The sequence below is a fragment of the Nicotiana tomentosiformis genome, chromosome 10 (assembly GCF_000390325.3).
Source record: "Nicotiana tomentosiformis chromosome 10, ASM39032v3, whole genome shotgun sequence".
NCBI lineage: Eukaryota > Viridiplantae > Streptophyta > Magnoliopsida > Solanales > Solanaceae > Nicotiana > Nicotiana tomentosiformis.
Window position 1 is genome coordinate 10179722 of NC_090821.1, and position 24582 is coordinate 10204303.

General features: G+C 32.9%; 1 protein-coding gene across 2 annotated transcripts; it reads left to right on the forward strand.

Annotated features, from left to right (window-relative positions):
- The first annotated feature begins 16855 nt into the window (after positions 1–16855).
- LOC104089131 (histone-lysine N-methyltransferase, H3 lysine-9 specific SUVH1-like) lies at positions 16856–23876 on the forward strand. Of its 2 annotated transcripts, none has more exons than XM_009593966.4 (3): positions 16856–17015; positions 17436–19744; positions 23538–23876. In XM_009593966.4, the coding sequence occupies exon 2, from the start codon at positions 17557–17559 to the stop codon at positions 19690–19692; it is 2136 nt and encodes a 711-aa protein (XP_009592261.1). In that variant the 5' UTR covers positions 16856–17015; positions 17436–17556; the 3' UTR covers positions 19693–19744; positions 23538–23876. The 2 variants fall into 2 exon arrangements, with proteins under 2 accessions (XP_009592261.1, XP_009592262.1); XM_009593967.4 differs by having other exon boundaries at positions 23546–23876.
- The last annotated feature ends 706 nt before the right edge of the window (positions 23877–24582 follow it).

Below are 24582 nucleotides of genomic sequence, written 5' to 3' on the forward strand. Positions count from 1 at the left end.
TACATAGATGTAAGAGAAAAACAATAAAGATGAAACACTTCATCTAACAAATAAATGGTAAAGAGATATTGTCTTGTACAAAACAAATGCTCCATTTTCATATTCTTACTCCTTTTGCACCCACAGGTCATAGGAAAGAATAGATAGGGTTGTTTATTTGGAACAATAAATCATTGGGGTATGATATTTCATTGAAAATTTATAATCCTAATTCCTTGGGATGATGGAGTGTTTTAAGGGATTTATCAAGTTGGAGTGAGAGATAATCTAATCCCTTAAAAGGTAAGATTTGTTTAATGGCATATAATGGTATTAAAGATGTAAAAAATAAATAAAATTTTATAAAGTAGGTATAGAATATAAAGCAAATATTTTAAATGTATATGGAGTTAACTGTGTTTTAAATAGGGGAATCTACACAAAATATCCATAAAACCTAAACTAATTATCTACCCTCAAACTAATTACAAAGACTACCCATACGGGTAAATATAATTACCCGCCCCTTCACTTATCTTCTGCCAAGGCGTTGCATCCACAAATCATGACGTCATTATTTTTATGACCATCTTCCCCCATTTCTCACTTATGTGCTTAACTCATTATTTAGTAAATCTATTTATAGAGATTATGGATAAATCACTATTGTCCTAGCATATATGATAAAAATATATCCTTTTTGTGGATTCTCACAGGGAATGGTCTGAGCTTAAGCATTTATACTTGTAGCCCTAATGCAGTTTTTAAGTAAAATACTATGCTATAGTAAAAGAAAGGATATTAATCATACTGAAATTTGGTTTCATTTGGAGATGATTTGAGGTGCTTGGGATTGAATTTTTAAAGACTCATCATTGTTGAATTTGAAACTTTTGAATTGAAATTTCAACTTTAAGATTTGTTGTTTGATTAAAAGTAGATATTTTAAAAAAGTAATTTATAGTATCTTTAGAAAGTTCATACTAGAGATTTTTTAAAATTTATTATTAGAAAAAATTAAATGCACAATTGAAGGACCTTGAAGCTGAAAATTCATGTAGTGGGCGTGTTGAGTATATAGTTGTTTTGAGCTGATTCTGCTTGGGTTTTGTTTGAAATGTTGATTAGAAGATGTAGCAAAAGTTTGAGCCAATTTGATAGAGATTTTGTAGTAGAGTTGTAAAATTTGGGTTGAAATTAAATTGAACTAGCGAAGATGATGGATTTGTACTATATAATAAAATGGTATACATGTATACCACTTTAGTATATAATTTTTAATTTATACAATTTATTCCAACAGTATACTCGTATAATATACAGTATAGTGTAATATTATACCGTTATAATTTGGTCCTTTTTAAATTTATTGAAATTTTTCATTGGAATCTTTTTAAAAGTTTAATTGAGTTTTCATGCCTTTTTCAATTTTTTGTTAAACAAAAATATTTACTTTTAAATGTTGAATGGAGGTTGTGTCTAAAGTTGAGCCAATTTGGTGGATTATTTGCACTAAAATTGTGAAATTTGGGTTGAAATTGAGTTGAACTAGCGAAAAAGATGAATCTATACTATATACCAAAATAGTATATATGTATACCGGTTTGGTATCATAAAGGACTGAGCTATTTTTTGAAGGAATGAACCATACCTATATCATGTCAGTAATGATATATACCGTGAGGGTATCATAGAGGACTGACGAGTTTTTTTTTTCTATTAAAGGAATGAATTAGTCCTCTATGATACCATGTTAGTATATATATACCATGTTGGTATCTTTTTCATCGGAACTTTTTTCAATGTTTCAATAGAGTTTTCACGCCTTTTTAAAAAAAAATTCTTAAACAAAAGTACTTAGTTTGAAATGTTGAATGGAGGTTGTGGATAAATTTATAACGATCCGGCCGGTTATTTTGGGCATCTATGCTCCTTTCTACTATTTGAAGTCTTGAATACCTTCATACGATATATTATAACTTGTGTGAATTGTCGGTTTTGGTTTTTAGGTATTTCGGAGTTAGTTTGGAAGAATGAAATCCAACACTTTAAAGCTTGGGTTAAAATAGTGACCAGATATTGACTTATGTGTAAACGACCCCGGAATAGAGTTTTGATGATTCCAATAGCTCCGTATGGTGATTTTGGACTTAGGAGCGTGTCCGAAAAATTATTTGGACGCCCGCAGCTAAATTAGGCTTGAAATGGCTAAAATAAAAATTTAAGTTTGAAAGTTTGACCGGGGAGTTGACTTTTTGATATCGGGGTTGGAATCCGATTCTGGAAATTGAAATAGGTTTGTTATGTCATTTATGACTTGTGTGCAAAATTTGAGGTCAATCAGACTTAATTCGATAGGTTTCGGCATCGAATATAGAAGTTGGAATTTTTTAGTTTTATTAAGCTTGAATTGGGGCATGATTCGTGGTTTTAGCGTTGTTTGATGTGATTTGAGGTTTCGACTAAGTTCATATGATGTTTTAAGACTTGTTGGTATATTTGGTTGAGGTCCCGAGGGGCTCGGGTGAGATTCGGGGTGATTTCGGACCATTTCTAGGCCATTTTTAATTGCTGGTTTCTCTCTACAGAGGTGTGCATCGCGATCGCGAACATTTGGTCGCGTTCGCGAAGAGCAATCAGCAGTTTGGGGCCTTGTGAATCGCGATCTCGTAGAACAAAATCTCTATTGTACTAACCCGACTTTAGAAGCTTATATCTCGCAATCTATAAGGAATTTGTAGATGATCCAAAAGTAAAAGTTGTAGCCCTTAATGTCTAGTTTTTAGAAAGTTAAACCATTTGTCATTTGAATTTTTGTACAAAAAGTTATGACCATTATACTAGAGGCTGTATGGAAGACTTGGGGAGTTTGTTCTTCGCGATCGCGAGTGGTTTTCCGCGATCGCGAAGGGCAAATTTTGGACTGGAATATTTTGTGCTTCGTGATCGCAAAGCATGGACAAAAGCTATATTTTGATGTTTCAACCATTTTAATATATTTGGAGTTATGGAGCTCGGATTGAAGCGATGTTTCAGGCAATTTTTACCGGTCAATACACGACGCATCACAATACACAATATAAGACCCTGAACCTGTAGGTAATACCAATATTGGGGCTGTAGTCAAAGCTATCTTGAGTTTTTGGAAGCTCTCCTCACATTCCTCGGCCCATAAGAACGGAGCACCCTTCTGGGTCAATCTGGTCTTAATAGTTGTTTATAATCAATTACAAAATTGTCAATTAACTTCATGTTAACAAAAATCTCGTTTTAAACCTTCACAATACTGATAACGAGATACGAGGCATGAAGACCTCATAATTATTTACCCGAATTAATGAGTCACATTTAACGTCACCTGGGCGGGAACCTACCTCGTAGGTTAAAACTCAATAATTACAACACAAAAATGGCAAGAATTTTTAGTACAAATTAAAATTAAAATTATAGTACAAATTCAAATTCACAAGGGAGAACTTAAACACAAGAATTTTTCTCAGAAGGATCTCGTCCTTATATAACTTCCATCGTAGCTCGTAGCCCGGTTTAAATATATCAGTTTATATTAAAATGCAAGGATCTCATCCTCGGTTCTGAATCACAAGTAATATGCACATCGTGCCAATCAAAACTTTTCATTTGCTCCTTCTAAATAATTTCCGTTAAAAAAGAAAATCACAACACATAATGAACCCCACACCGGTAGGGCATATAATTCATAATTTGTAATTAATTATCCGTAAATTATATCAAAACTTACCGAAATGAGTAACAGAAAATCACATTTAGCCTCACAGGTCTTATTAGTGACCAACATGGAATGATAGGCGTAGTTATCTCCATGGAATCTACTAACATGAGTAAACACATAAGTAGATTATAGAATTATGAAACTCACTCATAAGTGGAGCACAGTAGGAGGACTCATCTCGATACTCAGAACCGAATCAAGTTAAGGAAATTATTCCTTTATATTATATCAAGGTCGTACCTGTAACGACATCAACTGATGTAGCGACCTCCGCCATACCATAAAATAAATATAACAACGGCTGGGTCTCCACCTCTAGGACGCCTTCTACCCGTCTATCCCCCACCCCTAACTGGTCGTATGGGTGGTGTAGTAACTGCAATGGGGCACGTAGCCTGAGTGCTTTGATGAAATAAGTCTCTCCCAAGTTTGGGACAATTTTCTCATGATGTGCCTAGTATCACCGTATTCATAACAACCCCTTTGCGGGTTAGACTGCTCGTATTGAGTCTGTGCCAGATAACTGGAATAACCATTGTAGGAACTCATATCGGTGGTGTATTAAAAGAACTTACTGGAGCACCCCGAGTAATCCGATGCACGGACTGGGCTGGCCGACTGGCCGAGCCCCCGCCATAATGATTTATTGCAGAGTAGAATCCATTGAATCCCCCAAAACCTCGAGATGTCTTGGTCTCCTTAGTTTCCTTTTTCCTCACCCGAACACATTCTAATATCTTGGTAATTTGTATAACTAGCAGAAATGAAGTATCAGCTTGTAGCTCCCGAGTCGTACAAAATTTTACGATCATAATTAAGTCCTTTAATGAGTCTGTGGACTTGCCCTCTGGCTGTAGGAAGCAAAGTAGGAGTATGACAAGCTAACTTATTGAACTTGATGGCATATTTTGACAACGTCTATGGTGACATGACTGAACCGTTCAAACCCCATGTGCCACGCATTACGGAGAGTCCGGGAAACAAACTCTTTTAAAAGCGTTTCTGAGAACCGAGCCAAGTGGGTGGTGTTGCATTGGCTGGTCTGCCCTCTTTATAGGCTTGCCACGAACACTGGTGGAGAATTATCTCTCCCAAGGCAAATTTCTTCTTTTGTTATACTGACTCAACACTGTTGAGCTAACCAATTTCTTAACATACTCTTTGATTCTTTTTTGGGGTAACCCTTACCCCTATTTATACACAACGATCAAAAAAGTAGAGCTCCATACAGACAAATCTTATCACGAACCACATAGTCCAGACTCTCGTCAACAAGTGTACTTCCTCCGAAGCACCCCAAAATCTGCAACAATGACATCCACGCTGAGTAGACCTTCTACAAATTTAGAGTTGTTTCTATAACTCTTTTGGTATTGAAGTATAGGATTATTAAGGAGGCGGACATACCGCAAGTTCCAACCTTATCCTCTACAAAATCTCAGGTCTTAAACATGTGTAAATTTTAGGGAACCTTTTAGTACCACATATATACATTTCAGGCCAAAACTGATATAACACATGACCCCGCAATCCACCCATTGGTAGTGGACTCCCCCCACTCGGCACGAAGTCATAAGTCACAACGTCCGATGATCCACAATAATAACCTTCACAGCTTGTATAAACTAACAGACGCCAACGTCCGTTGCACCCCCGCACGATTCACTAGGTGATCTCTCAATACGTCCGCATCTTCAGTCGGAACCACACGTTGAGGCAATGTTTGAGCATCTCTGGCTCCCTCATAGTCTATCTACGGCATCACGAACTGTCGACGCATAACTGATACCGAGTGCGCAATATCATACACGAGTGGATACAAAGAAATATAAGATATATGTTTTAAGCTAAATCAATATCGTATGATAATGAGTCAAAGAAGTGAATATTTTCTAACAGTTCCATAGCCTCTCAAAAATAAGTACAGACGTCTCCGTACCGATCCGCAAGACTCTACTAAACCTACTTGTGACTCATGACACCTATGAACCTAGAGCTCTGATACCAACTTGTCATGACCCCAAATTCCCTCCGTAGGATGTCGTGATGGTACCTAGTCTCTAAGACTAGGTAAGCCTATCAATGCGGAATAATAATAAATATATAAAATAAATAAACTACAATTCAAACAATTTCAACTCCCAAAACCCGGTAGAAATAAGTCACAAGCTTCTAAGAATTTATTCTCTATGTCTCTATACATCAGAGTCTAAAGCAAATAAGGAAGACAACATAGTAAGATAGAAGGGGACTCCGGAGGCTGCGGACGCTGGCAAATATACCTCGAAGTCTTCTCGTACAACTAGTTTACTGATGCATGGTCTGATAAGATATACCTGGATCTGCACAAAAAGATGTGTAGAAGAGTAGTATGAGTACACCACAGCAGTATCCAGTAAGTGTCAAGCCTAACCTCGGTAGAGTAGTAACGAGGTCAGGTCAGGCCCTATTGGAGAATAAATAATGGCATGATAAAATGTTTAAATAATATTATAAGATAAAATGACAATGAAAATGAATCAAGTAGTATGTCACATTTAATTATATCAAATAATGGCAAATAAATACCTCGTGGAAACAAAACAGAATTTTTTTCAACTTTAAAAAAATCACAACAATAATCAAAGGCAACTGCGGCCATAAATCAATATCAACAAGGGCACTCCCAAGGTACCGCCTCGTAGTCCCAAATCATAAACAAATTCACAATATCTCATTTTCTTATCTCATCGCGAGAGCCTTCACAATTTCTTTTAAAGAAAATATTTTTTCCGAAATAGCGTCCCGCGTTTTAGCCATCCTTATTACACCGCATGACTTCTAGTAGTTCTCCCTACTAGCCACGTGTATCAAGCCACCCTTATCTCACCGCATGCATTTCAATACCCAGACCTTATACCACCGCATGCGTATCAATATCACAATATATCACAATTTGCACCTCAGGTGCTCAAATAATTTAACTCTCCAAAATAATTCATCAACAATATTGTTTCATAATAAAGAGCTCACGACTCATGTCAAAATAACTCAACAATAATATTTTTCCACAATAAAGAGCTCACGACTCATGTCAAAATAATTCAACAATAATATTTTTCCACAATAAAGAGCTCACTGCTCCATCACAATGAGTACGAAAATCTTACAAAAAAGAGCTCACGGCTCATGTCGAAATAATTCAACAATAATATTTTTTCACAATAAAGAGCTCACTGCTCCATCACAATGAGTACGAAAATCTTACAAAAAAGAGCTCACGACTCAGGTCAAAATAATTCAACAATAATATTTTTTCACAATAAAGAGCTCACGGCTCATGTCAAAATAACTCAACAATAATATTTTTCCACAATAAAGAGCCCACAGCTCATGTCAAAATAATTCAACAATAATATTTTTTCACAACAAAGAGCTCACTGCTCCATCAAAATGAGTATGAAAATCTTACAAAAATATTCAGGAGTAAATAATTCAGGAAAATAATATTTTAAAATCTTTAATACGTTGCTTCAATATCAAGTTTAAAAATGTCAAATACTTTATATTAATAATATTTAATTTAAAGAAAATCAACCTTCAAATAATGCACAGAATAAAAGAAACCAAGTTCCAACTAAACAGATAAAACAATTAGCAGGAAAAGGTTAAGCAAATTTAAAAATATAAACATTAAATCAATAATGAAGAATATAACAAAATAAAATAATTTAATTAATGCACAACAATGATCTACACAATTTAAAACATAATCTTTCACATTTAGCCTAGGGGAATTTTTCCCACACAAAGTTAGACAAGTCACTTACCTCGACTTGCTCTAATTTAACCAAGTATTATGCTTTTTTCTCGATTTTGCCGACTCCGATCGGTTCGTATCTAGTCATAATTAATTTGATACAGTCAACAAAAATTATAGTAATCAATTTCATAAGAAAATATTATATTTTTTTCAATAAAACCCGAAATTAACTCAAAATTTGCTCGTGGGGCCCACATCTCGGAATCCGGCGAAACTTAAAAAATCCGACAACTCATTAAATTACGAGTCCACTCATACCAATTTTACCAAAATCCGATAACAACTCCACCTCCAAATCTTAAATTTTTGTTTTTGGAAGATTTTGCAAAAATCTTAATTTTTCTTCCATAAATTTACGGATTCATGATGTAAATGAGTATGGAATCATGAAATATAATCAATATAGGATAAGGAACACTTACCCCAATGTTTTCCCGTGAAAATCGCCCAAAAATCGCCCAAGAACCGTACTCCAAAAATTCAAAACGAAATGAATGAAATGACCATTTTTGGTCCTTAAGTTTCTACCAATCCGTCACTAAAAGTATATTTTCCGTCACTAAACGTCCATTTTTCGTCACTAAAAGTCTACCAGAAACTGCTCTACCAGCCTTCCTTCAATCGATCATGACTTTATGTAACAAATGTCCAAATGCTGAATTTTTTAACTTTTTGGAAACTAGAATCAAATGACTACAACTTTCATATTTTGAAAATTTTCCGATTCCTTATGAATTTCGAGATATAAGCTTTCAAAGTCGGCTCCACACATCAGAAATTTCTGGCGAAACTGCTCTACCAGCCTTCATTCAATCCATCATAACTTTCTGTACAATGTCCAAATAATGAATGGTTTAACTTTTTGGAAATTAGAATCAAAGGGCTAAAACTTTCATGTTTTGAAAAGTTTCTGATTCCTTATAGCTTGCGAGATATAAGCTTCCAAATTTGGCTCCACGCACTAGAAATTTCTGCACAACAGCCTTCTTTGTCCGAAATCTATTCCGTTTACCTTCCGAAATCCACCCGAGACCCTTGGGACCTTAACCAATTATACCAACATGTCCCAAAGTACAATACGAACTTATTCGAGGCTTCAAACCACATCAAACAATATCAAAACGACGAATCGCACCTCAAATCAAAATCTATAAACTTTGAACTTTCAAATTCTATATCTTGTGCCGAAACACATTAAATCAATTCGGAATGATTTCAAATTTTGCACACAAGTCATAAATGATATAACAGACCTATTCCAATTTCCAGAATCGGATTTCGACCTCGATATCAAAAAGTCAACCCCCCGGTCAAACTTCCCAAAAATTTAACTTTTGGCATTTCAAGCCTAACTATACTACGGACTTCCAAATGAAATTCCGATCATGCTCCTAGGTCCAAAATCACCATACGGAGTTGTTGGAATCATCAAAATTCTATTCCGGGGTCGTTTGCACATAATTTGACATCCGGTCACTATTTGAACTTAAACTTTTAATTTTTCATCAAAATTTCATATCTCGGGCTAGGGACCTCGGAATTTGATTTCGGGCATACGCCTAAGTCCCAAATCACGATGCGGACCTATCGGAACAGTCAAAATATTGATCCGAGTCCGTTTGCTTAAAATATTGACCAAAGTTAACTCAGTTGAGTTTTAAAGCTCTAATTCACATTTTAATTCATTTTTCACCTGAAAACTTTTCGGAAAATTTTACGGACTGTGCGCGCAAGTCGATGAATGATAAATAATGCTTTTCGAGATTTTAGAACACAAAATTAACTATTAAATTTAAAGATGACATTTTGGGTCTTCACAATATCAAATCTAATATCATTTATACTTATAAAAAATATTTATAGGCATGTATTTATTATATTAATTTTTAAATTTTGATAATTAATTCATTTAAAATTTAATCTAACTATGTAATTACATTTGTGCAACCAAACAGTAAACTTGTAATTACACTATGACAAACGAACATATTGTCGTAATTACCATACTGTATAATTACTAGGTTATATAATTACTACCCTAATAATTACACCAATTCCAATTACCTGGTAGCTTTTCAAACATAACCTAAGATTATAACAATAGTCTTTTAATGAGCTAACAGGTACATTAATGATGGGTATGAAGGAGACTATGTTGCATTATCACGATTTTTGTTATTTATCTTGAAATGTATTTAATGATTGCCGTACATTAATATCAGTATAGCTTAATTACTTATTTAATGAAATATATTTATTATCCTTTTGGCTATATACTCCTATATAAAATCACACACACGTTCCATAAGATATAAGTAGTTAATTCTCAAATTTATTATACAATAAAATATCCATTTTTAAGGGAGTAACATTTATTAGAATACATAGTTACATTTTTTGTACAAAAAGAATTACAAGAATAGCATTTAACTAAAGGGTAAAATGGTCGATTAGTCTGTAATGGGTATTTAGGTCTCTTATCTTAGGCTCATAGGCTTCCCTTATACTATAGTATGATAGAGAAGTCATAGAAAAGAACATTTATGTGACTCATTCGTTATAATTTACGTGACATAATTTGACTTAAATAATTTAACTAAATACGAAATTTAAGAAAAAAATAATTTTTTTTAAATATGTGGTTATATATATATTATTATTATTATTATTATAAGAGCACAAATGTTAGGAAGCTAAATGTTGAGAGACGAAAATATCCTCGATAAATTGATCGACCTTTTTGCCCTTTAAAGTTAATATTTCCGTTTTGTAGCAATTTAATGATGGGTATAAATATAATTTTGGGTTAGGACTAAGTAACCTTTTTTGTTGGGACTCAATCTATTCTAAAATATAAAATTTTCCTTTAAAGAAACAATTTCATAATTGGATAAAAGACTCCTTTATACCCATCCTAATCAGAATTTGATTTCTACTACCAAATACTAATTGCCTTTGAACTCTAAGAAATCAACCTGTTCAAACCAAAAATAAAATAAGACAAAAAATTTCTCCAAGCTATATTTATTACTCAATTTATAATCTAACCATAATAAGCACAAAACCTAATACGCTTGGCTTAATCGTTATTTGTTTATTTATTTTAAAATTTTAAAATGACAATATTTTACTTCAATAAAATTAAATTATGAAAACTGAGATCAAACACCGCAGGAATATAACTACATTTAATTCAATTTTTGATATTATTGTTCATTTATTGCGAACAAATGAATGATAATATATAAAATTAATATTGGAGTGAAAGAAAGTCAAAAGAATCAAACAGTTATAATACATTGCAAATGATTCAATGCCAAATTTTGATGTAAGAAATATATTTTACAAATCAAATTTTTGATTGTACAACTTTATGACGTCATTTAAAACTTTATGAGCTATTTATGAGAAAATATGAAATAAATATTTTAGAAAAATTCAATTGCTCTATTTTCCATATTGCTCTAATTTTGTCTTATAATAGTCTTTTTGCATTAAAAAAAGGAAATTGATCTGTTTTTGGTAATTAAATTTATTTTATTAATCACCATGAAGAAATACATAACCATAGCTAAGCGATCATAACTTTTATCCAAATACATCTCAGCTACTCAAATAGCATCCCTAACAAAAAGCTATTGCTAAAACATAAGTTGTTGTACTATGTTCCTAACTCCACGTGGAGCTCTAAGATTACAAATATAGGCAATTTCTTTGGCAATACTATCCGACTTCTGCTCTTTTGTTCAAATGTTCGTTGGTTTCTTTCAATGTATATCGCATGCACACATTCTGAAATTGATCTTTTTATATGTTATGTAGGAATATTACTTCTAGACTATTACGAGCAGATTATGTTCATTTTATTCTTTCTATAATACTATTTGTAATAACTTTTTTTATATCAAAAGGACAAAAAAGATGCCAACAATATAATATAGTGGTGGTGCTAAATATTAGGAAGCAGAATTAGTTATTTGGGATGAAATACTTACGGGGAACCTTATATAAAATTTAACTTTTACCACAGAAAATAAATGATATCCTCTTAAATTTGTCCGAAAATAACACATAGTCAAATATTTTCAAGTGTTGGACTATATTTGATGCAACATATTTTATTACATTGACTATTATATGTCGCATTTTCAAAAGGAATATCAATATTGACAATAAGAGTTCCAATCATAACAAGCAGCTAAAGTATCATAAGGGAATAAACCAAAAAAAATCGTATATAAGAAGTATAAGGTAAGATATGATTATATTTTTTATGTTTATACTATTAATACATATATCATTTACAGGTTTAGACGTGATGTCGAATTATTTTAAATTCAAGTATAATGTAAGTGTAATAACATTTGAAGATTATTACATTTTCTTTCATATCAACTGTTGCATTCATATATATAATATTTTAGGTAAATTTAATTTTTGGTTCCTTAATATCTATAAATAATTAATTGAGAATTTACGAGAAGTATGAATGTCAAAATTTCAGCGCTCGAAAATCAACGTGCAATTGTTCTCATGCAACGCACGTTCATAGAAATTAGTTATTATAAAAGCACGAATACTTTATGCTAAATGTCGAACGACTAAAATATTCTCGAAACATTGATTGGCTTTTATAACCTTAAATATATGTTTAATTTAAGGATATAATTGTAAATCACCTAACGCTGAAATTCTTTTCCAATTTAAATCGCACATACCGAGCAAAAATGAAAAGGTGTGAAGGTGAAATACTCCTATCCAAATTGATTTTGGATTCATCCTCACGCACCAACAATACAATATTTTACCCCCTCTCTGATATTTTACACAATACAATATACAAACCAAAAGAAAACACCAAGAAATAAAAAAAAGTAAAAATTCTCCCTCTCTATCCATAGTTTTTTGCCTACTTTTTCTTGGACAACAAATGCTTCGTACAATAGCCTTCTTCTTGGATGACAATATGCTTCATCCAGTTATTCTTTTCCAGTTTGTGTGGGATTTAAATTCATTAATTATAAAAAAGGTTAGAGATTCTTGGAACGTTAGAGTCGCACAGTCATAGTTTACTTGAAATCCTCATTATCAGTTAATCATCATTTCATCCAAATTAAAATATTTTTTAAAGGGTTAAAGAGTTGATCAATATCTCAATATAATTACACTTGATTTTTAATTATGTGAATCACTCATATAAAAGAAACTAAATTTTAAAAAAATCCGCAATTGCTACCATTATAATAAAATATCGTGGAATAGTACGAGCAACTAGATAGTTGTTATATAATCATTTATAATGAGATTAGAAAATTATGAGATCTCATCTTTGATGAGTATAATTCTTTTCCTTTATAATTTATGTGGAACTTGATGGACCAATAAGTTAACACACGTGCCTTTCTCATCAAAAATTGACTTCTCAAGCCAAAAAATGACTGGTAGTTTTAAAATTATATTTAGTAAATATTTTCAATATGTTTATATTTATAATGACATTCAATAAATTATATGATCGATCAATCCTAATGTTAAATTATTTGTCATGACATATTTTTTCAAATGGGTAAGAAGAATAAAGAAATATACCAATACATCACGTTTAAAGAGGTATTAACTATTAAGTGGATGTGATCTAATAACATTTTTGTACCTCAAAAAATAAATTTAATGAAATTAAAAATAATATTACATAATATTGTTGTTTTGTGATGATTGTCTAAGAATAACGTGCAAAGCACGTTCATAGAGATTAGTTATATTAAAACCACGAAGGCCCTTAGCGAAATATCGTTCGCCTTTTTTATCCTAAAAAATAGATTCCACCTCAGACAAAATTGTCATTTAAACTTTTCCCTAATGTTTAGTAGTTCTAAATCAATGAAATTTTGTACATTAAATTCTTCATTATTTAAAATTAAAAATAGGTCAAAAATACTAATATTATATGGACTCAAGGAATAACCTATTTTTAGGTCTAATATTCTCGCTATGCTTCTATAGCGAGAGACTTTTGGCTCAAGAAAACTCTATTTGCATAAACCTAAGAAGTCTTCTAAAATTTCATGACTTTAGACTAGAGTAAACGTGAACAAATATCTTCCCTGGTTAAAGTTGTACAAGTACTGATTATTCCTTTGGTTAGTTTTGTTATAATCCAAGACCCGTTTTTTAAATTGGAGAGAGGAAGCAAGTTATTTTGTCCAAATTTGATAATTCTTTTGGTGCAGGAATTGATTGGATGAGTGATGGTATTCGGCAAATTAGGTTTGAAGCACTTGTGCTAAAGTAAAAATGCTCTCAATTCGCAAAAGGAACTTAAAAGAGAGAAGGGATCACACAAAACAACCTTGTGAAAATATTTCAGACCAGATTATTTGAAAAAAATTTCAATCACTCAACAATTTAATGTTGACCATCTGCGGGGTATGCTTTCTGTATCCAGAGGTCCATAGTGTAATGCCAATAAGCCGCAACAGTTATTGCATCCAAGCCGCTTAGGTTTTTTTAAGTTGACGTTTCCTGTTTTTTATATATTTTTTGTACCTAACATGTTTTTTTATATGGATTAATATTTTTTTTTGTATAATTATTTGATTTTTTACTATTTTATTATAAAAGTATGGAATCAAAAGTGTCTAAAATATTCTTATAATATTTGATCTGACATTTTTACCTTTTAGTATGACTATATTCCAATAACATAATTATTGTACAATAATATAAATAGAAATTGTAATAAAAAAATAATAATAATAACAGCCACAACAATAACAACAACAACAACAACAACAACAATAATAATAATAATAACAACAACAACTATAACCTATATTATATTAAAAGTATTAATGCCCTTAACGAAATGTAGTTCGCCTTTTTTACTCTTTAAAAATTAATTTCACACTAGACAAAATAGTCTATTAATTATTTTCTTAATATTTAAGAATATAAATATTTAATTATTTTTCTAATATTTAAAATTTCTAAATCAACTAAACTTTTTTATATTAAATCTTCCTTGTTTGCGCGATGCAATATATTAAATTTATAACAAAAATAACAAGGAAAATCACATTACTATATCAATTTATGAAAACTTTATGGTACATGTTAGGAATGTAGTGATAATATTGCTTGTTTTCAAGTTTCTCTAGATGTCTAACCTTTTAAACTAATTAAAAGAGGAATTATCTATCTCCCTATACGATTACTCTATCTTCTTCAATTTTTTTACTATTTGTTTTTCCTCATTAGAGTTAACTTATTATTTTAGACTAAATCCGATTATAAACAATAAGTATATTAGCATAAATATACACTCCATGTTGGATATGCCATAAATATTTTATAATTTAAATTTTGGACTTACAATTAATTTTTTCAATTTAGAATGAGATAATAAGTTGAATTTTGAATTCAACTATGAATTTTTCACGTTCTCTCCTATATTTTATGAGGTTTCTTAAATTCTATGACTTTTTCAATTAATAAATAATTTTTTATTTCATTATACGATGCGTGCATGGGTTGCTTATGAGAATATTTGCTTCTTTCAAGTTTTTTCGTAGTTATTTGAATTTTTTAAATAATAAAAAAAGCTTTTTTCCCTTGTAGATGAATTAAAAATCGATTTCACATTAGATAAAATTATAATTTTATTATTTTTCTAATATTAAGAACTTAGAAATCAACTTAAACTTTTAATTTATTATTATTTTTTATTTAAATGATATAGAAACTTTTAATATTTAAGAATTTAAAATTAAACAAAATTTTACTTACATAAATTATTTTCTTATTTTAATTTTGTAACAAACTATATAAATTATTTTGTATTTAAAATAATGTCTTTTATTATTTTAATTTTTTTAAGTTTATTCCAACAGGCAAAGCCATGATACTTTTACTTATCAGTTTGACAACAAAAAAGGTTTAAAAAAATAAAACTAACAGTTCTTCATCAATATTATAAATGTTTCAAGATAGAAAGAACAAAATATCGTAATTTTGGGGGAAGTATCTCATTTCAAAATATCTTGTGGGATTGTGTTTACATTTCACGTTAAAATAGTAAATTAATTCTCTAAAAATAATTCTAAGTTGAATAAAGTTACGTAGTAGTAGTTTGTAGAACTTTACCTAATAGTTAGAAATTTAAAGTCAACTAATGATACTAGAACTTATTAAATTTGAAAGTCAATCTGAATTTCTTCTCTTGAGTTTCTCGACATGTATGGTATTTCAAGTTCTTAAATCTGTACAAAATATTAATAAAGTTTAAATCAGAGTCTAATTAAGATAAAACTAAAAATAAAGTTCTTGATCTTTTGTTTAGATGTTTCAACTTCTTTGAACATTTTTTAGCTTTCTTAAGATCATCGAAAATAAACACAAAGGTGTTAGGCTGATAAAAAAATCTTTCTTATTTCCTTATGGATTTTTATGTTGTGAATTTGCCTCTAAATGTAAAAATTAATTAATCCGTTTTTTTTACACAATGCAGTCTTACTTATCTTCGATGTACAACATAATTGCATATTTTCAGAAACACAAATAAAAACTATTTTTAAGAAAATATTCTATATGACTTCCAAGTATATCAAAGAAACACCGCCATTACTCCCTTATAAAAGTTGTGTGAGTTTGCTCCTAAAAGATTCAGATATAATTTATTTTCTTTTATATAATTCTGTCTTATTTATGCTTTAATTTACATGATGTTTTGAAAGTATAAAAGAATTTCTCTTTAAAATGTGACATGCATATCTTTCAACATTTAACTTTTAAGTCTTACAATAATATAAAATACGATGCAATGTACGTGCACAAAGACTATAAATTATAGTTTTAAAAAATTCCAAGTCATTTAAATGTATATCTACTATCTATATTATTAGATAAATGTGATGATGCAAGTAAAAATATTGATAGACTAAAATAATTATTTTCAATATAAAGGAATATTATATTATCTCGATGTCGATTGCTATTACATATAATTGTTGTTACATATAATTCATTCGTATTTTATATTTTAATACTTTTTATTGATAGACGCAAAAAAATACGTGCAACGCGCGTAAATTAAAACTAGTATTATAATATATGTATAGTTATAATACTTTTGAAACTTATCATGATAAATATATACCGTAACATTTACATGACTATAAGATTTTTTTGTTAGAAATAAAATAAAATATATAAAATTATTTTCAACCACATTAAAAAATGTATCACATAAAATAAAATAATAGTATAAACTATAAAGTTAAAATTATTATCACTGTACTTTGTGTTAGCAGCCGGCACGTGACAAAGATACTGTAAGACACAGTACTAATTTTCTTTTTATTCAAAATCTCACACGCAATAAGCATTTAAGTATGACAAAGCTGTCAACTTCACAACACACTAAACGCAATTTTTCTTCTAAAGCTCTCTGTGTGCTTCAAAGATCGTTTTCCCAAATTTGCCCAGGTACTTATCCATTTCAAGATCGTTTCTTTTTTGACTGAAAATGTTTGAATTTCTGATCCATTTGAGACTTATTTTGCTTCTGGCAATTTTTCTTTAATTTTTTTGTAAATTATTTTTCTTTTTATTGTCATTTTACTATGAAGGGTTCCTATTACAAAATCTTGAGTTGGGTTTAGCTTATTTTGTCCTTTTGCATGTTGTTTTTTCCTTAATTTTGGTGGAATTTTTTGTTGGGTTTCTAGGGTTAACTCCATTTTAGGGCTTGCTCCTGTTCATTTCCCTTAAGTTGTGAGTTTTTTTGGATTTTCAGTCAACATAGCCATTCTTGAGCAATACATTTGCATCTTTAGCCTTTTATTGGTGCATGATGTCCTAGAATTGTATTTTTAATGGGTTTCTTACTTTTTTTCCTTGCTGTAGTAATTGGAGATTGTGCATGGATCTAGGTGGTAACTGGAAAAAGTGCAGAGCTTTGTATTTGGGTTATTAATGTGAGTGAAAGCTGTGGTCTTTGTTGTTGTGGCTATTGATTTTGATTGAAATGGAGCAAGGCTTTGGTTCAGACTCTGTTCCACCAGCAGGGTCCATTGACAAGTCTAAGGTTTTAGATGTGAAGCCTATGAGATGTCTTATGCCTGTTTTTCCATCCCCAAATGGAATGTCATCTGTTTCAACTCCTCAACCCTCACCTTTTGTGTGTGTTCCTCCAAGTGGTCCTTTCCCAACTGGGGTTTCTCCATTTTATCCATTTTTGGCCCCGAATGCGGCCGCAAGATCAGGTGAAAATCATGAAGCTTTTGGTTTTGGGACGCCTATATCTCCTGTTCCTTTAAATTCATTCAGAACTCCAACTGCGAATGGAGACACCGGGCCAAGGAGGCCCGGCAGACCTCGCGCTACGAATGGCTTAGTTGCAGAAGATGATGGTGTCAGTGATTCACAGAATCAGAGCGACCAATTCGGCAGTGGCTATAGCGTGCACGTTAATGATGTAGAAGACACAAGTACAGGGAAAAAAAGGGGAAGACCGAGAAAGACTAGGATGAGTCATCCAGCTAATTCCCATGTCGAAGTGGATGTCGATCCAATACTAAATCAGCTGCTTGCATCCTTTAAACTTGTCGAGTTCGATCAAGCTAAGAAAGCTGATGGCGACAAGGAGCTAGTTGGGCGAATACTATTGGCATTTGATGTGTTTCGTAGAAGGTTGACCCAGATTGATGAGAAAAGGGGTGAGACTCCAGGTTCTGCAAGAAGGCCGGACCTAAAGGCTGCTAATTTACTGATGACAAAGGGAGCTCGGACAAATCAGACAAAGAGGGTTGGAAATGTACCTGGGATTGAAGTTGGTGACATATTCTTCTTCAGGATGGAATTGTGTCTAGTTGGTTTGCATGCACCTAGTATGGCTGGGATAGATTATATGAGTGTCAGACTTACAGGGGATGAAGAGCCTATTGCTGTTAGCATAGTGGCCTCTGGAGGATATGATGATGAAGGGGATGATGGGGATGTGCTAATTTATACTGGCCAGGGTGGAGTCCAGAGAAGGGATGGCCAAATGTTTGATCAGAAACTTGAGAGGGGTAATCTTGCTTTGGAAAAGAGTATGCATCGCGGCAATGAGGTGAGAGTAATTAGGGGTGTTATAGATGTTACAAATCCGAGGGGGAAGATTTATATGTATGATGGCCTTTACAGGATCCAGGAATCATGGGCAGAGAAAAGCAAATTGGGTGACTGCAGCATTTTCAGGTACAAATTGCTTAGAGTACCTGGGCAGCCTGAAGCATTTACATTGTGGAAATCAATTCAACAATGGAGGGATGGAACAGCGACACGTGTTGGAGTTATCCTACCTGACCTAACATCTGGCGCAGAGAGTCAACCTGTTTGTCTTGTAAATGATGTTGATGATGAGAAGGGACCTGCTTATTTCACATATATCCCTAGTCTGAAGTACTCAAAACCTTATATGAAGCCTAATCCGTCTATGGGTTGTCAATGTGTTGGCGGATGCCAACCTGGAGGGTCCGCTTGCCCTTGCATTCAGAAAAACGGAGGCTTTTTGCCCTTTAGTTCACTTGGAGTTCTTGTGAGTTACAAAACCTTGATACATGAGTGTGGTTCTGCCTGTTCATGCCCTCCGAATTGCCGAAATCGAATGTCTCAAACAGGTCCTAAAGCGCGTGTGGAGGTCTTCAAAACAAAAAATAGAGGTTGGGGACTTAGGTCTTGGGATCCCATACGTGGAGGTGGCTTTATGTGTGAATATGCCGGAGAAGTCGTTGAAGAGTCTAGGGTAGGTGAGCTTGGCAATGACGGTGACGATGATTATATATTTGATGCTACCCGCATGTATGAGCCATTGGAACCTGTGCGTGATTATAACGACGAATCGAAAAAAGTCCCGTATCCCCTTGTAATAAGTGCAAAAAAGGGTGGCAATGTTGCTCGTTTTATGAACCATAGTTGTTCACCTAACGTATTCTGGCAGCTTGTTGTACGTGAAAATAACAATGAGACATACTACCACATTGCCTTTTTTGCCATTAGGCATATTCCTCCCATGCAAGAATTGACTTTTGATTATGGCATGGTTCCGCCAGACAAAGCAGACTGTAGGAGGAAGAAGTGCTTGTGTGGGTCATTGAACTGCAGAGGTTACTTTTACTAGTTGTCATGGTCTGATGAAAGAAATGGAGTTCACTGGTCACCACTGAATCAAGGTTTGGTTTCCTTTTTAAATTTGAAAATATCTTGTTTCTTTTATTTTTCTCCTCGTTTTGAGTTTTAACCCATGTTTGCTAGTTATCATGTGAACATAAGTTATGCAGAAATCTGAATAGCATTTTATTGATACGAGTCTCGAACCCTTGATCTAGTGGAAGATTTTAAATTAGCTGTCTAAAGTTGCTTTATCTCCGTTGAGTTTATGAATTGAAGTGTTTCTGAAGATGACTTTTTTTCTACTTTTTGATTTATCCGTTGGGCTTGCTCAGATAAGGTTGCAAGGTTTCTATCTTGCCCTTCATCTTCACCAGTTTGCTCCCATTCTCTTTTTCTTGAATCCGATTTTTACAGTCCTTGCATACGATTTTGTGGGACACAATTTGATAGAGGCACAGAACACAGGGACTCAAGAATTGATTGGGCGTTTAAATTAGAAGGTAGTCGTTGAAAGTTAATTGACTGAAATGATGATTGAACTTCGAATAGTTTAATGAATATGAGCTGTTAGAATTTAGGAAAGTTCTAGTGGAATATTATTTGTGAAAGTGTTTGAAATATTTTCATGATGGGGGGAGTCTGAAGGTGCTTCTTGGCTAGAGATTTGACTAAGGAGAACTTAGAGCTGTTAACCTGTCATCCTTACTCCTTAGACCTTAGTACCTTGGAGATCTAGAATATACTTATTCACCTTAAATTTTTGTTCATATTGCTAACAAGGGAGGCAAGATATGTGGTTGATGTGTCATGGTTTGTAAAATGAGCATCTTCCTTGTCTAAAATTATCTTTTTTCTTGACTAGTAAGGTAAATGTTATTTAGTAAATAAAATGTCAGTACCTAGAAGGTATACTGCTAGGTACAAAATGTATACGAGAAGAATCTATATTCCTTCACTAACTATCTTGACCATCTAAGAAATCTAGCATTGATTCTATGTCATTTACATCATTTCCTCTACCCCATAAATTTAAATTATATGGACATCTATATTTACAAAAGAAATATTTTGTATTTTCTCCTCAAAAACATCCAAGATACCTCTCTAACCAAACTTTGCCAGAAGTACTTAAAGGATTGTTCCCCGCAGCTCGCTGTGTTCCTTTCTTAACATTTATTCCTGTGAGCTAGCCTGCTCGTTTTACATTCCCCTGCATCACCCAGTGAACTCAATAGATATTCATAATCATGCTTCGTATCTGCCATGAAAGTGCAATGCAGCAATGTGTGTCTTGCTGATTTAGCGTCTTCTTTGCAGAAGAAACACCTGCTGCATTTATTAAATCCTCATTTTGTAAATTGTCATGTGTGAGACGCCTCATGCAGTGCTATTCGTTTTAAACGAGCCACTTTTGTTGGGGGTTTTGTTCTCCTTAAATATTTCTAGGGAAAAAAGTGGTCTGACTTGTCAATCTCCTCCTTATCAAGGTTTGGTAGCAAAATTTGACAGAATTTACTTTTGCTTTTTCCTTCCACCATAAGGAATCCTTCCTGTTTTTAACACAGTTTCTTAATCCAGTATTTGTAGTAATAATGTAACCCTATCAATTCTCCAATCATTAAAGTTTTTTCCTTAATTCTATCTTCCATCCATCGACTCCAATCAGTGTGCAATTGTAATCTCCTTATATTTGCTAGATTGAGGAAACCTGAAAGTTTTCTTTCAACGTACCATTATCCATCCATTTATCCAGCCACAATCTGATGATTTCACCATTTCCAACTTTGAATCTTATTTTGTCCAAAAATTGATTGCGCAAATTTCTGATTTATCTCCCAACAGCCACACCATATGACCTTTTAATTGGCTTTGAACACCATCTATTCTCCATTCCATATTTGCGTTTGATCACTCTTTTCCATAGCTGGTTTAGCTTTGATCACTGTGCTCCATTTTACCAAGTTGATTTTTCTTCTGTCCCATAGAAAATTGCATCTACTTATGTGTAACTTGACGTCAAGTATGTAAGAGTTCCAACCAGTACACTGTTTTTCCCAAGGTTTCAGCTTTCTTTACACTTCGCCACGATTCTTTTCCACACCCGTGAATCTTTGTGTCTGGCTCCAACAGGTGATCCCAAAGTAAACTGTTAGAAAAATTTCTCCCCTGCATCTCATTATCTCGGTCAATTCTCGTATTTTTTGTTTACAGTTAACTGGAAAGATCTGCTTGCTCTGAGATAAATGTGTAGACCAGAAATTGCCAAAAAGGCCACCAATTAGATAGCTTTTAAGCAACATAATTGTCCTTGCCCCACATAGGAACCATTATTACCAGCTGGGTACGAAATGTGAGGCATTTCCACACAGTTTCCTGCTTCTCCATCAATTTTACAGCCTGTAATCATAAGTATTTATTGAAAGTCTCCATAACCAATAATATTAAGAAAGATGATAAAGTATGCCTTAATCTCCTTGTAGGGGCGAAGAGACCTACTGGAGTGCCATTGATCAGTATAGAGAGCTACTGTTGATATAGAAGTTTTCATCCACATGATCCATTTATCCCCAAAACCTATTTGTTTCTTTACGTTTAAGAGAAAAATCAATTTATATGTTCATAGGCATTTTCTAATTCCAATTTGCACAACACAGCTCTTCTTCCTTTCTCAACATGTCAAACATTGATTTGCTTTCAAGCCAAATTTGCCTTTCCAACAACAACCACCCAGTAAAATACCACAAGTGGGGTCCGGAGTGGTAGAGAGGCTGTTTCTGAAAGACCCTCGGTTCAAGAGGAAGAAAATAAACAATAGACAATAGACAATAGATCAGTGACAGCAATAGAAGCCAGAAAAATAATATCAACATCGTAAGAAAAATAGAAAATAGATATAAAAGCAATAACAATAACCAGTAATATTGCCATAGAAAATAGTGTGGAAACTACATAAACCACTAACAACCCAAGGCGAAACATTATCAGCCTAGCCCCGCCCCCGGAACAACGTAGAACCACATTTGCCTTTCCCTTGATAGAAAACCCTTCTGATTTCCCCATGTCAATTTATCCATCACTGTCTTTAGCTTCTCAGTCAATACTTCCGCTAAAATTCTGTAATACCGACATAGCCCTTTGCCGGTGTAAAGAAGGAAAAAAATGGGCGCGCTCAAAGAATGCGAATAAGAAAGGAAAAAGTAATATGGTAGAATGATGAGGTAAAACAAACAGGGAAGATGGTTAATGAAGAAGAGAGAAGGTTGAAATTAGTTAAATTGAATTAAGCTGGAAATCAGAGATGAAAAACCGGTCAAAAAGTGGATCTGAGGAAAAGGAATTTTTTTTTCCTGCTACTTTTGTTTCATATGGGTAGACTATCCAATGTGCGTTGAGAGGGTAGATATAACGATCTTCCTCCATCCCGGTTTATTCAAATGTGGTGATGATCGCGCTTGAAATGTGTTTAGTATATTTGAAGTTCGTAGGAATATGTTAAAATAGTTGGAAAATGGGCGGGAAATATAAAAAGTCGCATCAAATCCAAACAAATATGAAGTGATATTTTTATGTCAATTTGAGTGTTTTAAGGTGAAGAAAATCTTCCATTTGGAAAGTTCTCTCTTTTTGGAATGGACTAAAATAGGAAATAGGTCAAACAAAATGAGATGAAGCATTGCACCTTAAATCAACTGAATTCTATACTGAAGTTGTTGTTTGAATTCCTCTTTTCTCCTTTCCCGGGCTTATTCCTTTCTTCCCATTTGATCTTCTTTTTTCCTCTTTTTTTTATCGGCATTGTAAATTATATAGTCACGAACAATAACACTAAACATGTTGGTTTTCCTCTTGCAGACTTGCAGTTGATCAGTAGTTGAAGATAGGAGCAAGGTTTTGGACTTTTGATGCACCCTCAAGACGAATAGCCTTTGAAATCTAGTATTATTAATTATGTCATCGCCAGCCAAACATGATATTGTAGCTTATTGCTTGCAACAACGCAAGACCTTTTGTAGCTTTGGATGTACTAAAACTTAGGATTGTTATTGACAGGGTAAAACCAAATGAAGGGAGGTTCTTGCTCTTCATAATTTTCCCCATTTTCGGCTAGTCGATGTTTATTGTACTATTCCATATCAATGTATTAAACTGTAGTGTTATTTTGTTGCTGATGCATGTTTCTTTGTCCATTCATTTTTATGTTATTCTGATAACCTATAGAGGGTAGATACTTAGAAACGCCCGGTGTTTATACCAAATTTAGGAATTTAGTACAAACATCAGGTGGCGGTAAGTATATTTCTCTGTAAGATTGTTTATTTATTTCTCTGTTTAAACAGAGAGATGTTAAAGTTTGACCTAGACCTTCTCGTGACTAGTAGACTGCTCGAATCGCGCTGGTTTTTTCGTTCACCTTATTGTTTTGTGTTGCTCTTAATCGGGAATTCCAATGGTACAATTATAGAAATATCTTGTCGTAATCGGAGCACAAACAGTAGAAGGAAAAACCGAGTTAATATATTTTTAGTTACAAGTAAATGGCTAAATATGAGATTTATATTTTTGAATGTTGAAATTACCATTTTCGTTTACTCGTAAGTCAGTAAATCAGGTCAAAGACTGAGTTCCAATGTTGAATTAATATGTTGTAGTTGTAAAAATATAGACAACAGACAAAATGCGAGCAAAGGTAGTTATAGAGAATTTTTTTCCCGGCTTAACCATTCGGTATATGAAATTCACTGCTCTGATTGAGTTACATGGGTGAAGTTACGTGTGGTCAACTAAACACTCTTCGCCAAAAAACGGGTAAAATATTATTTGTTATTGATAAAAAAAATAGAATTTGAATATTCTTATTGAATTTCTTGAATTGAACAATGTTATTCGGATTCGCATA

Coding starts and splice junctions, on each gene's coding strand:
- LOC104089131 (XM_009593966.4), top strand. CDS start 17,557: ATGGAGCAAGGCTTTGGTTCAGACTCTGTTCCACCAGCAGGGTCCATT.